The sequence below is a fragment of the Rhipicephalus microplus genome, chromosome 2 (assembly GCF_043290135.1).
Source record: "Rhipicephalus microplus isolate Deutch F79 chromosome 2, USDA_Rmic, whole genome shotgun sequence".
Lineage (NCBI taxonomy): Eukaryota > Metazoa > Arthropoda > Arachnida > Ixodida > Ixodidae > Rhipicephalus > Rhipicephalus microplus.
Genome location: NC_134701.1, coordinates 235,066,867 through 235,080,702, shown reverse-complemented (window position 1 = coordinate 235,080,702; position 13,836 = coordinate 235,066,867). Strand labels below are relative to the sequence as shown.

General features: G+C 45.2%; 1 protein-coding gene across 1 annotated transcript; it reads right to left on the bottom strand.

Moving 5' to 3' along the window:
- Positions 1–374: 374 nt before the first annotated feature.
- On the bottom strand, positions 375–13,730 carry LOC119170283 (23 kDa integral membrane protein). The gene is made up of 7 exons (XM_075877364.1): positions 13,174–13,730; positions 8,535–8,735; positions 4,432–4,512; positions 3,737–3,835; positions 3,523–3,636; positions 821–904; positions 375–730 (listed from the first exon to the last, which is right to left on the bottom strand). Exons 1-7 carry the CDS (start codon positions 13,228–13,230, stop codon positions 656–658), a joined length of 711 nt encoding a protein of 236 aa, XP_075733479.1. The 5' UTR covers positions 13,231–13,730; the 3' UTR covers positions 375–655.
- Between the last annotated feature and the right edge of the window lie 106 nt (positions 13,731–13,836).

Below are 13,836 nucleotides of genomic sequence, written 5' to 3'. Positions count from 1 at the left end.
GTATGTTTGATGTAGTAAGTCGTAACAGCATACCATTACGGTATGCTGCAGTATTGTGTGTATGAGAAATATACATTGGTACTAATGCATATAGGTACATACTAAAAAAATGGCTGGAAGCTTTTGATCTGCACCGCTAGCAACGGTTTATTTGGATGGATTGCTAGTAATTTGAGTGCTTTGTTGCTTTGTCTCAGCAGGGCAGCCATTTCAAACCAGCGTGCAGGTCCGATCACACTTTGGCACATGAATGAATTTGTAAACAGTTTGCTAATCTGGAATTTGGAGAATGCAGTTAAGAAAACTTTTCTTCCATGTAACATGAAGTGTCCGCCGAACCACTGTGCAGGTGCAAAAAAAATGTTAATGCAAAATAAGCATAATAACACTTTAATGACATATTAAATAAATGTGTGTGCTGCTTGAGTCCGCACATCATCAGCACCAAGCTAGAGAGATAAGCACTCCCATTGCTATGCACAAACAATTATGTCGTGTCCATGACCAGTTCGTTGTTTTGAACACTCCAAGGAACACAGTAAAAATGAAACGCTTCGCTCGTATCACAAGTGGCTTTGGTGTACTTGAGGCACATAATGATGTGTGCAATGTTCAAGAAATGGCTCTTGCTGGAACTGTGCCATCGTAGTCTTCATTACACAGCTGTGATCTTCGGTCTTGGCTTTCCTGACACCCTCAACACGTAGACAGCACTGGCTATACTTCCCAGCTGCAATGGAAATGGCAGATCAATGGTTCAGTTTGATATGGACAGTCTGATATGGAGCTTTCGAAGACTAATAGAAAATGAAGTTCTTACCTGAATGAGTAGAACAAAGAGGCAGACAAGGCCAACGGCAAGGCTCTTTCCCATCAAGAACCTTCTCATTTCTCGACCGCATCCCTGTAAGAAGCATGCACATAATAAATATCGAACAATTTAGCTGTTTTATATTTGCCGCTTTTGAATAAAATGCTACTGTTTTAATTAGTCGCTCGGTGTAGAATGTACAGGAGAGCAGTGTAATTGTAAAGTTCATTTAGTTCTGCTGCCTGGCATCTGTCTCTGTCGGAATAATTTGCACAAAGGGCTGATGCCTTGTTCTGCGTTACCCACAGCTCTGTATTACAAACAACCACATTTTATCTTTTCTTATCATTTAGGGCACTTTTAAAAGCCTATGTTAAGCCTGAGTATTAATAATTATGGGGCATACTTTGCATGAGATCGAGGCCCCGTAATATGGCTTGGAGAATAATGCGTTATGCTTCACAGTGCGAAGATAGGGGTTCGATCTCCAGCTACGGCGGGCTTGTTTCCATTGGAATGAATAAATGCCCGTGTACATGCTTTGATTTGGGAGCACATTAAAGGACTCCAGGTGGTTAAAATTCATCTAGGGGATCTCACTACTCTTTACTTTACCTCACTGTCATATGGTCTTAGCTCATAAATTGCCAAATGAATATTTTTTGAACTTGAAGCATTTCTTAGTGAACCAAAGACAATTTGACCATTTATAATCTCTATATATTTGTGCTCTTAGTGCTCTTGTGGTCGTGTTTTTAACCTAATATGTACCAGAATTGGTATAGGAGGACATGAGTGTATAGTGAACATGGTTGACTGGCTATGACGTGAGTAACATGACTTGTTTATTGCATACGTCAAGAAACACTTTCCACCTGTTGTGCATGGCACATACGCGCATAACACAGCCCATGGTGTACGGGTATTTGCCATCGGTGATTCACGGTACGGCAACCCAGGAATAGCGAGAAATAACTGCACACTTGAGGAGGTAGCATAAAAAATGAAGACTCAAGCAAGGAACAGAGGCTAGAGAGTGACTCTATCTCATGTTCTCGTGGTCTTTTTTTAGCGCTCGTTTTGTGTCTCTGTTACTTGCTTTTGTCTTTAAGTATGCAATCATACAAGCTTGCCATAATTTCAGTTCTCGTAAGTGAAAGGACTGGATGTCGTAACATGCGTAAAGGGGCTCGTGTTGCAGAAAATCTGGTGCCGGCGTTGACGGATTGTTGATAAACAAAAAATCCCTATCTAAGCAAAAAAATAAAGATCTCAGCTCGAGTTGGAATCAAACCCACGCATGGCAGTCAAATATTCTACTGCAGAGCCACGTAGTGCTTCGTACTTATCAGGAAAATGACCCTACACAAGCGTCATGTCGGGGTAATTTTAAATGTAGTTGCAGGGGTGTCAATTCGCTATTATAACAATGTAATACCTTGACTTTGCAGGCTATAGTGAAGCGTTGCTCAAATCGCTGACGAACGCTACTTATCGTATGCACATCTAGGGTCTGTAACATGCGCTTCATTGTGATAAAACTCTACTCCAACATGAAATTCAACATTATGTGTTGCCATGAGATACCCTTTACATGCTAGTGTAGTCGATGTGGCTTGTCAGTCCACAATTTGTACTCAACTACTAAACTTACCTAGAATGGGAACAGTCAGACATAAGAGTTGATGGAGAGTACCTTAATAACGTGCGCTTCGCCGATGACATTGCAGTGCTGAGTAACTCAGGGGACGAATTGCAACTCATGATTACAGAGTTAGACAAGGAGAGCAGAAAAGTGGGTCTTAAAATTAATCTGCAGAAAACGAAAGTAGTGTACAACAACCTCGGAAGAGAGCAGCACTTCGAGATAAGCAATAGTCCACTTCAAGTCGTAAAAGACTATGTCTACTTAGTACAGGTAATAATCGCAGAGCCGAACCACGAGATTGAAGTAACTAGAATAATAAGAATGGGGTGGAGCACATTTGGCAGGCACTCTCAAATTATGACGGGTAGATTGCCACTATCCCTCAAGAGGAAGGTATATAACAGCTGTATCTTGCCGGTACTTATAGCTACAGAGCAGAAACCTGAAGACTTACAAAGAGGGTTCAGCTTAAATTGAAGACGACGCAACGAGCAATGGAAAGAAAAATGGTAGGTGTAACTTTAAGAGACAAGAAGAGAGCAGAGTGGATTGGGGAACAAACGGGCGTTAAGGATATCGTAGTTGAAATCAAGAAGAGGAAATGGACATGGGCCGGGCATGTAGCTTGTAGACGGGATAACCGCTGGTCATTAAGGGTAACTAACTGGATTCCCAGAGAAGGCAAGCGGGTTAGGGGGAGACAGAAGGTTAGGTGGGCAGATTAGATTAAGAAGTTTGCGCGTATAAATTGGCAGCAGCAAGCACAGGACCGAGTTAACTGGCGGAACATGGGAGAGGCCTTTGTCCTGTAGTGGACGTAGTCAGGCTGATGATGATGACTAAACTTACATAAAAAGGTTGATCAATCTTGTAACCCTTGGCTGACAGAAAAAAGAAAAATCCATTCTAAGGCAGCTACTTGCTTGCTGGTTTGCATGAAATTCATTTGCACATTTCATGGTATCTGCCGGAATTTCCACGTGACGTTTCGAGCAGCATAGTGGCTGCATCTACATTGCTGCGCTGCACTGCTGAACATCTTTCAGCATTATGCCACACCCACCTGTTGGTATACTGCAGCAGCCTCCTTCTCGTGGTCATAATAGAAACAGCTTCCTGGGTAATCCATCTCCAGTTTCTCATAGTCCTGGGGTCCAGCTCCACCACAGCACTGGAGCTTTATTAGGTGGCAGAAAAAAAGAGAAAAAAATAAGATGTGCATCCCCAAAGCGTGTGTGTTTGTTTGCGTCATTCGTAACTGCTGTACATTTGGTTACCTTGAACTGTACATTGTCCAAGAAGTACTCAATATCCACAAATGCATTCTTGGACTTCGGGATGAGTCTTCTGAAGGCATGTGACAGGTATCTATCCATCTGCACAGAGGTCATGATTAGCATAGTGTGGAACCTTGGCGCTGATGCTGCACTACATTTTGCTTTTGTTTTTTCTGGTGCGAATGCTTTGCTGTCACTATCTTAGAGGTATTTCATTAAACCACCCCTTGCACTTTGTCGGCAATTTCAACTTGCTGAGAGCGGGCCGCTCGTTTGGAGTTTTACTGTAGTCAATATTTAGGTGGCGTTGGTGATTTACTTTGACACAGGTATTCACTGAACATTGTTTCACTGAGTATGGCATTTTTCTTTTCCAATGCAGTGGCGTGCTCTCAGAAGAGTTGATAATATGAGTGTCGGCACAAAAGTGCACACAGTAAGTCAGAATTTTGCATTTTACTCCCACAACAGTATGAAAGCTGCTGGAGAGTACTTTAAGCATGAAGTTGGTGCTGATAACCACAACTGAAACCACGTGTGATCTAATTTTGTTGGCTTTCTAATTTATTAGCTAAATCTTATAAGTTGAAAATTTGCTTGCTAACTGTGGTGTTATTATATGAGAGCACTTTATGATAAATGATCGCTCGTATTCAGTATCCCATGAAATGAGATATAGCAAAGTGAACCCTTACCGCTTCCTGTTTGGCGTGCTTCCACACGAGGCCCATGATAGCTAACTCAAGGAGGACGAAGAACACCATGAAGACATTGTACTGTAATGACAGATGAGCAGCACGTTGAAACGACAGAGAATTGATGAACAAGCTTACAAATCAGCATTACAATTTGTGTTTTGCACAATCAAAAGTGGCATTTACCGTGAGATTATTGCATGGGTTCCCCTTCTGTATTTGAAGAGTGCCTAATTGAATAATAAGAGGAAGTGCAGAACACCTACATAACTGGCCAAGCTTTTTTTCTCGTGCCTTATCAAACCTGTTTTTCACTTTTACGGTGCTCCAATCGTTAGAAAGTCTCTTGCGTGTCAGCAGACAAAGCATGTTTCAATGCATTGATGTGCATGAAGACCATGCTTGCGGAGTGCACCAAGAAACATTTTGCTGTTTTAATAGATTTAAGCAGGGGTTAGATATGGAATCTCTTGCGTGCAATGATTAAGGAGATAATCATATTGGGGTGAAGTCACGCGAAACCTCAGAATTTCGAACTGTATTCAGTTAAAGTATCTAACATAACATGTAAGTCAATTTCTCTGGCTGTAATGCTCCTCTATAAAATAAAATTAAAACTTGCCCTACCTGGTATGTAATGGTACATCAAACGAAAGGTATAGTATTAAAATTTATAATTGAGTTTATTAGGACAACTTTGTTAGCGTGCTTGCTTTCCTTTGCAGCAGTAGCTATCTGTGAATGAAAGTACTCCATCGAGCCAGAATAATCATTACCGCACTCTCTTCACCAAAAGCTTCATTAAACTTCCTTGGCAAAATGGAGACCATATGGTACGAACCAAATCTCTCGATGGAAAGTCGAAGGAGTTCAATGGAGTTTGTGGGTGCCATCATGACTGGGGTGTCAGTGTAGGTACTAAGAACACTACAGGAAGCCCCAAGATTAAGGTAAGCTGTAAAAGCTGGGAATACGAAGGCAAAAAAAAGCACTTTTGGAATATGCCTGCACCTCCAAAACTTGTGGACCCTCTCAAGTGTGGTCTCTCAAAAGTAATGTACAGTCCAACTCGCTGTTCAACGCGACACTAAGCAGTAACGAGAGTAACATAACTCAATGATTACTGTACGCATATTGGGTAAAAGTTCCTGATGTAATCCTTTAGTCAAAAATTTGCACGTTAATAATCTGTTTGTGTGCTTGCACCCTAGGTAAGCAGCATGCTGCTGTGTTCTCTTTATCACTGGACCAGACTGCCCATGTATGCAGTGGTGCCTCCAAGTGTGCAATGGTGTACATAATGGAGGCCATGAGACAGCTTTGAATGAATCTTTGAGCATGATGACAGATCAGCTGGTTTCGTGAAGGCAAGTCCAGGGTGATTTTTTTGCACTCTCTTGGTCTTCATTTACGCTTCTGTAAAGGTAATCATGGGTTACTTTCATGTGACCACTTGTGCATCATTACATATTACTGGTATAAACGTGCTCCGTAGGTATAACCAGTGCAACCACCTGAAAAAGCTTACCTTGAATATAGACTTCCCGTAAAAATACTGTTGTCATGCGTACGTCATCAGTCTAAGACATAATCATCAGTTTGTTTTATCCAATATTTTCTTGTAACAACAGAGATGAGAATCTGTTCTAAGAAATTATTGATATCTGGTTCCTGAAAACAAATCCTAGATACAAAAAATGCACCGTTCTAAACTTAAAACCCACTATATAGACAAAGTAATTGTTACTTTCTGACATTTAAAGCTTTGGTTCACGCAGTGGCACTACCATATGAATGCGCTTTTTTTTTTTGTGCTCTGGATAATAAAAATTTCCAAAACATTTTAAATGAATAAAGTGAAACTGGTGGCGAATGTTTTTCACTATTATTTTTCTGTTCATGCCACCTTCCGAGTTTTGAGCTTTGTGCCAATCAAATACATCTTCGTTTAGGCCGATAAAGTGGTGATTTGCGTTTTCTGTTTCGTTATGAAAGCAACAAATGTCACTGAAGTCAAAGCGTGACCAACCAAAAATTAGTATTTAGTTCGCTATAACCGATAATTCGCCATATCGGTGTTTTTGTAACGAGGTTCAGCTGCATAAAATTATTTAATACGCTCTGGGGCTTGGCATTATTTTTCCCGAAGTCAAGTCCAGGACCTTCAGTTGACGCATGAAATAGTAATCTGAAACCATTTGAGTAAACAAATAATAGTCGCGTTACACAAAAATTGTCGTGAGCCCTCAACGGGTGCCGTCGGCAGCGGTGTGTTCGAGGCGTGCGCATTTTTCAACACCAGCACACGCCCTCCGCAGGAAAACGAGCACTTCGCGAGTCGCGCCTGCCCCAGATACTTCGACCCATGTAGTTAACCAACTCTGTATCACTCACATGCGAAATCGACCATTATAGCTACTGCGGGCAAGCAGCGACCCGTCTGAAAAGTATGGCTTTTGTGAGAGGCGTGGATGATTCCTTCATGCACAAACGGGAAATTCAAAACATATATACTGCTTTAAACAACACGCTGCTGTATTAAGAAGAGTACGAGGAAAGAGAGGTCGCGGAGCTACAGCTTCGTAACAGTATAAGTGCGAAAGACTGAAACTGAAAAAAAAAAAAAAAATGGGGACCCTTAAGCTTCGCTTTTAAGAGTTCAACGCGATAGCGCAATCCGGCCCCTACTGCACCCTTCAACCGCCAAGTGCATACTTATTAATATGTTTTCTTACATACACACGCCACGCACGCACACTAACACGCACACAGTAGATTAGACCGGCGCGCGCTATCATCGCCAAATGGGCTCGTTGTCGTCGTGACACCTGTCGAACAAAATGCGTTAAAGGGGCCCTGAAACACTTTCTCAAGTAATCATGGAATGAATTTACTATAAGAGCTGATTGCCTCACGAATTCAGCGCCGCAAAAATTTCAAGAATCAGTCCAGCGCGAGTGGAGTTACAAAAGTTTGTCGCATGCTTTAATTGCATTATCCCTTCTCTCGTCCCGACAAAATCGCTGGTAGCTAAGCAGGGAGCGGTGGCAGGGCAAAGAAACTACCGCGCCTCGTGATTTTGAGCACCTTTAGGGGCGAAGCTCCTTATGGCGTGGCTTGTGCGTCCCTCGTAGTACGTAACCACCAGTGGCACATACCCGAAATAGCGGTCTTTTCGATTTTGACCTCCAAGGTGGTTCCGGTGAGAGATTTCTTCTGCGCGTTGTTGAACAATGAAAGATAGTGCTCAATGCACATGTTAATGGCTGCAAAGGGGAAATGAGAGACAGGAGCATTCGGCCTTTAGGTAACGCGCACGCTGCGATCCCCATTAGCAGCTATTGGCATGTACATTGAGCACGATCTGACAAGAAAGGGTTGCTACGTTATACTCGCTGGGTGTAACCTCCTTGGTTTTAGAAAGGTTTAGCGAGCGTTGGGCCGCATAGCCATGAATGCAGTGAACTAGTATATACCATGAACTCGAGGTGGTTAAAGGTGGGAAGTAAACCCGAAGCGCAAGCCGTAAGAAAGTGTTCATGTGCCACCTCCCGTTTAGTCCTTGAAATGTCCGCTGGATGGCGGTGCTTCTATATGGAGAATATATGATGAAAAGATGCAAGATAGTGGTACTTGGAGTGCTGAATAGATGGACGAACGGACACACAGACAGATGCATGGATGGACGCATGAACGGACGCAGGCGCGGATGCATGGACGAACGCACGAACAGACGCACGCACGGACGGGTGGATGGACGGTTACACAGATGTACGCAGGAACGGACGGAAGCAAGAACGAATGGACGGACGAATGCTTCGCCCCACTCCCCATCATTCACTCCGTGGATATGCTGCCACTTTTTTTTTCTTCGAATGCGCGAATTTTTCTGCGTGATCGCGCGCGCACGCGTGCACAAATAGCGGTCTCCCGCGGCTATCTCGGTAGCTTGATTTGTCGGTCACAGACGATTTTTCGCTCACTGCCTACGGGGCCGACGCCGGCGGCGGGTTTTCTGCGACACGAGCTCTATAACGCTGTCGCGTTAAAGCGCTGCTAGCTTCCGATTGCACAAACGTGCGAAGTGGGTTTTTGTGACTAACCGCAACGAGCAGTCGCTTGCTCTCGAAGAAAGCTCCGCAGCAGCCTAGGAAGCCGACGAGGAGCAGACAGGCGCCTACGAACAGCGTGGTGACGCTGGCCGCCCAATAGTTGTTGAACACGGTGAAGTACTCGGCGATCCGCCGTACGTCCGGATCCGTCCGCAGCAGGCCGCCCACGACGAGCAGCACGATGCCGAACAGCTGCACATCAAACACGCGCAGGTTAGGCTCAATCAGCAGACGAGACGGACATCAAACGCTCAACACAACACCTTCATGTTATGTCCGAGAAGTTTGCTCCTGCTTTGTCGCGGACGTTGGCAGCACGAGCCCCCGGGGATGAAGTTTACAACAGAGTGCAACGAACTGTCTGTCGCGCAAGTGTTCCCTCGCTCGAATGAAGATAGAAGTCACGCTGTTTCGGTCAACGCAGCTGCAGGTTGTCTGGCTGCGTTTCACCGCTAGTTGCTCGCGCGTGCTACAACGCCTTGTGGCCTCCGCCTGGCCGCTGCAGGATCGCAGTGATGACAAAGACGACCCGAGAGTCTTTCAATATGGTAGCTCAATAACATGAGGATGCATACGCATCTTTCAGCCCCTATTCCACAACACCATTTTAGGGGTGAAGCTTTTTATAGCGGCACCCGTTCGTCCCCCGTAGTATGTAACAAGTACAACATTTTGACCTCCAAGGTGGTGCCGGTGAGAGACTTCTTCTGTGCGTTGTTTAACAATAAAAAATAGTGCTCAATGTAGATTCCAATGGTTGCTAATGGGGAATGAGAGACAGGAGCATTCGGCTTTTAGTTAACGCGCAGGCTGCGATCACCATTAGCAGTCATTGGCATGTACATTGAGCACTATCTGACAAGAAAGGGTTGCTACGTTATACTCGCTGGGTGTAACCTCCTTAGCTTTAGAAAGGTTTAGCGAGCGTTGAGCCGCAGTGCCATGAATACAATGAACTTGTATATACCATGAATGAACTCGAGGTGGTTAAAAATGGGAAGTAGATACAAAGCGCAAGCCGTAACAAAGTAAAAGCCGAATTCTCCGCCTCTCATTTCCCATTAGCAGCCATTTGCATGTACATTGAGCACTATCTGAGTGAAAAAGTTTGCTACGTCATACTCGCTGGTTATAACCTCCTTGGTTTTCGAAAGGTTTAGCGAGCGTTCGGCCGCAGTGCCATGAATACAGTGAACTAGTATATACTATGAACTCGAGGTGGTTAAAGGTGGGAAGTGGACCCGAAGCGCAAGCCGTAAGAAAGTGCGCGTGTGCCACCTCTCGTTTAGTCCTTGGAATGTCCGCTGGATGGCGGTGCTTTTATATGGGGAATATATGATGAAAAGATGCGAGATGGTGGTACTTGGAGTGTTGACTACATGGACGAACGGACACATAGACAGATGCATGGATGGACGCATGAACGGACGCAGGGGCGGCTGCATGGACGAACGCGGGGACGGAAGCACGCACGGACGGGCTGATGGACGCATGGACGGTCACACTGACGGATGCATGGACGGACGGAAGCAAGAACGAATGGACGGACGAATTCTTCGCCTCACTCTCCATCATTCACTCCGTAGATATGCTGCAATTTTTTTTTAATTTTCTCAGTCCCAATGAAAAAAAAAAAAAACTGCGCTTGTGTTCACCGTTTTCAGTTTCATGGGACGTCGATCAGGTGAGAGGCCGTAGTGATAAACTGTCCTCCACATTTTGACTGCAACACGCGTTGCCTGCGCCGCGCTCTTCGATTTGGCTTTGTGCGAGTGTTCAGCAGAAGTTAAGGAGCCTCCCGGGCACTTCGCAATCGCTTCAATACCTTGCTTACGTGTTCAGAACGGGACATCCTTTGTCTGTGGTTATCACGCGCGAAGTATATCGTTGGTAGAAATTAAACAGTATTAAACCTAATTTTAGAGCTCCCAAATGCTCATATTGAGCGGAAATGTAGGAAGTGTTCTAGGGCCCGGCCTTCGAAGTATATTTGACCACTTAAATCTCGCAAACCACCGTTACACGGCTGTGTCAATGCTAGTTGTTTGTGTTCGAGATTGCGGAGGTATTATATCTGCATGAAATGAAAACACCGATCTATAAATGAGGAATCCAGGAGGTCTCAAAATACCTCTCTACGATTGATTGCCTAGTTCTGGCAACTAAACCGCATAAGCTATTATTGCAGCTGTGAACGAGCGTAAAATTTTTCCTGGTACTCCTTGCCCTGATGAAAGCTTTACGTATCCACAAACAATACCAATTACTTAATTTGCGCCGTCGCATGATATATACACTGGTCTAGACCTTCGCAAAAGGCCGTGGGTTTGCAGGTACTTTCCGATATCTTTCGCGGTGCTCTGAACGTGTTCGCTACCTGTCGTTTGTGTTCCCGCGGAAGCCGACAACGTGTTCACACGTGCTAACGTGTTTTTGTGCTCTGTATCCTGGTTCCAGACGTAGCAGAGGCGAACTGTGCACGCTCGAGGCAATTATGCTTACTGTGGTATACAGACTGCTCTTTTGGGCTAGGTCTACGCGAACGACTTAGATGACGATGAAGGCGGGGCGAAACTACCTCGGCCGTTTTTGTCCGACAATGCGTGGCCCATCCGGTTTATGCGAGGCACCCACCTGCTGTACTCAGAATTACCGCAGTCCGTTTTTGGAATGCTCGCAATACACTTATGCCAATAACCCTTATATGCATCAAGACCGGAGGTGTCAGTTAAAGAAGAGCAACACGGTACCCCCTATACGCCGCCCCTGCCGCATACCTGAATTAGCAGCCCTTAAAGGGCTTCATTTTGTTCGAGATGTGTTGAACATGTATAACCATGCTCTGTGAGCATCGTTATATTCAGGGGCGGCGCCAGGGGGGGGCAAGGGTGGGCTGTAGCCCCCCCAAAATTCTCGCCTGCCCCCCCTATGCCCACCCAAGTGCCCGGAAGCATATATTGAAAACCTAGTAGGAGCAGAGCTAGCTTGCCCCCCCGGAGGAACTCACTTTTCGTGGTTGCCCCCCCAGTAAAAACATCCTGGCGCCGCCCCTGGTTATATTCCCATATTAAATTTCAAAATCCCTGCGCTTGCCGTGGGGAAACGCTTCGCAAGCGGGAAAACGTGCAAAAGAAACGACGACACCAGCTTGAAATTTTACCGCACCAAACGTGATAGATTTTGACGGAATCCATTAGGCCCTGCATGGTTCCTAACAAGTAAAAATGAAGTTCATCGTCTCCTGTGAAAAAAAAAAAAGTGTGTGTGTGTGGGGGGGGAGAGGGGGGGTGTATAGCGAACATATCATGTTTGAAGAAATTTCCTTCAGGCAATATTGGCTAAATACGTAAAATGCGCCTTGAATTCTGTGACGTATATCTGCGCCGTTATCGGCGCGAAATGTAAAAATGAAACTTTGACCTTGATTTTCTCCCGTATTAATAAACCTATTAAGAAGAAATTATCGACATTGCAGATCTCGGAGTACAATTTATCCATCTATAGAACGATTTTTGTTTGACTGTTGTCCCTGTAAGTATATAAGTCACTGTCCTCTTCTTGGTGCGATTGGTGTGTCCGAATGGCCGTAAGCTGGCTTGTGCTGGGAGCGCGGTTGTCAATTCCTTCATATTGCTACAAAGTGCTCCGCACCCAGTTGCTGCGGCAGACTCTACTAAACCAGTAGGCAGAAAAAAAAATGTATAAACGCGACTAGCACTCGTCCATGACGTTTGTCTGCGACATGCACGGATTTTGACTCCATACTCACTGCCTGAATACACTTTTTCGTTCTTTGACTGCTCGTCTGAAACGTATCGGCCGGTACGCATCTCCCAATTATGAAATTTACTGTTCATATCTATTGTCTTGCCGTGGTTATGAGTGACGCGATGTGGTACGCGTCATAACAAGGACAGCGCGATATGCACATACAAAGTTCCGAAGTCACGTGTGCACTATGTGGTTAGCTCTGCGCGATGTGCACGGAGCTCAGATTTCATTACACGCACGTGTGTGTTAGCTGTGCACTTTTCCAAGAATGAAAACACGTTTTGCAACCTTCAGCACATGCATGTTGCCTGTCGTTACACACTTTGAACACTACAGCATCACGTATACCTAAACAGTAAAAGTTTAGCGTATGCGTAATTCAGCATGACGTCACTGTACTAAAAACTCATTAGTTGGTACACGCCCCCGACAAGGCAGCAGAGTTCAGTATGCTCACACGTTCTTACACGTTACTGACAATGTTGACACATTCGCGAGAAAAGCACACTTGTTCAGCGCAAGTTCGTGTCGTCAATATTTAAGCAAAATATACCTCCAACTGCAGTAAAGAAAAAAAAGTCGCACATAGTTTAACAAGTGATTTTAATGAACGCGTTTATCGTATCGTTTGACATTTACAGGAATAAACACGCATTCTAGCTGGTTGATGGGAGTTTTCTCATGCTAACCACGTGCTCGCGAATCATTGTTTTGTATTAATTTGGCCCTTGACGTCAGCATACTTGATAGTAGCGAGCGTGCCGTGGTTCGTTTCGTTGCATGGTGGTGCTAGCTATAACATACTGACGTAGTCACTAAGGCTCCTTCGCTTGTTAAGCACTGAAGTCCAAATACTTACCCAGATGAAGATGCTGCTCGCGAAGAGAGAGTAGCGAGCCGCAAGTAGGCCCGCCATCTTGGACGTGGTCGTGTGCTGCTGGTTCTCCTAACGCTCCCTTGATGCCATCCTGGTGGTCACACGCGTCTTAAGCATCGCCTTCGGTACAAACACCGCCACATGCATAGAAAAATATGGCGTGCCCCGACCGCGCCTCTCCAACTGTCGCTTCTAGCATGTACCTGAACGGCAGCGTCTTATCGCCTGGAGCGAAAACACTTTTTTTATGTACTTCTTTCTCTTGTTCCTTATCACACAGATTCTTTTTTCTCTTGTTAACCTCTTTCGCTTGCCCTCCTACCTGCTATCTATCCGTGCACCTGTGCGCCTATTACACGGCAGCGGTCGCGTTGGACACGGCGGCTCCTCGAGCGTCAGTAGGGTAGTACGAGATCTTTGAGCCGGACATGCCTTGGAGCAGCGCGTAGAACGTGCTGCAGCAGCAAAAGGAGTGCTGAGCTGTGCTGCACTGCGCAGCTAGTCGGTCGCCTCCAACGCCGCCGCCGTAAACGCGTACTTGTCGAAGCAATCCATATATATATATATTTGTTTCCCCGCCTTCCTCGTCTGCAGTCTCGCCTACACAAAAGCTTCCGTCGCACGCCGTGCCAAGTGCGAGCGTGC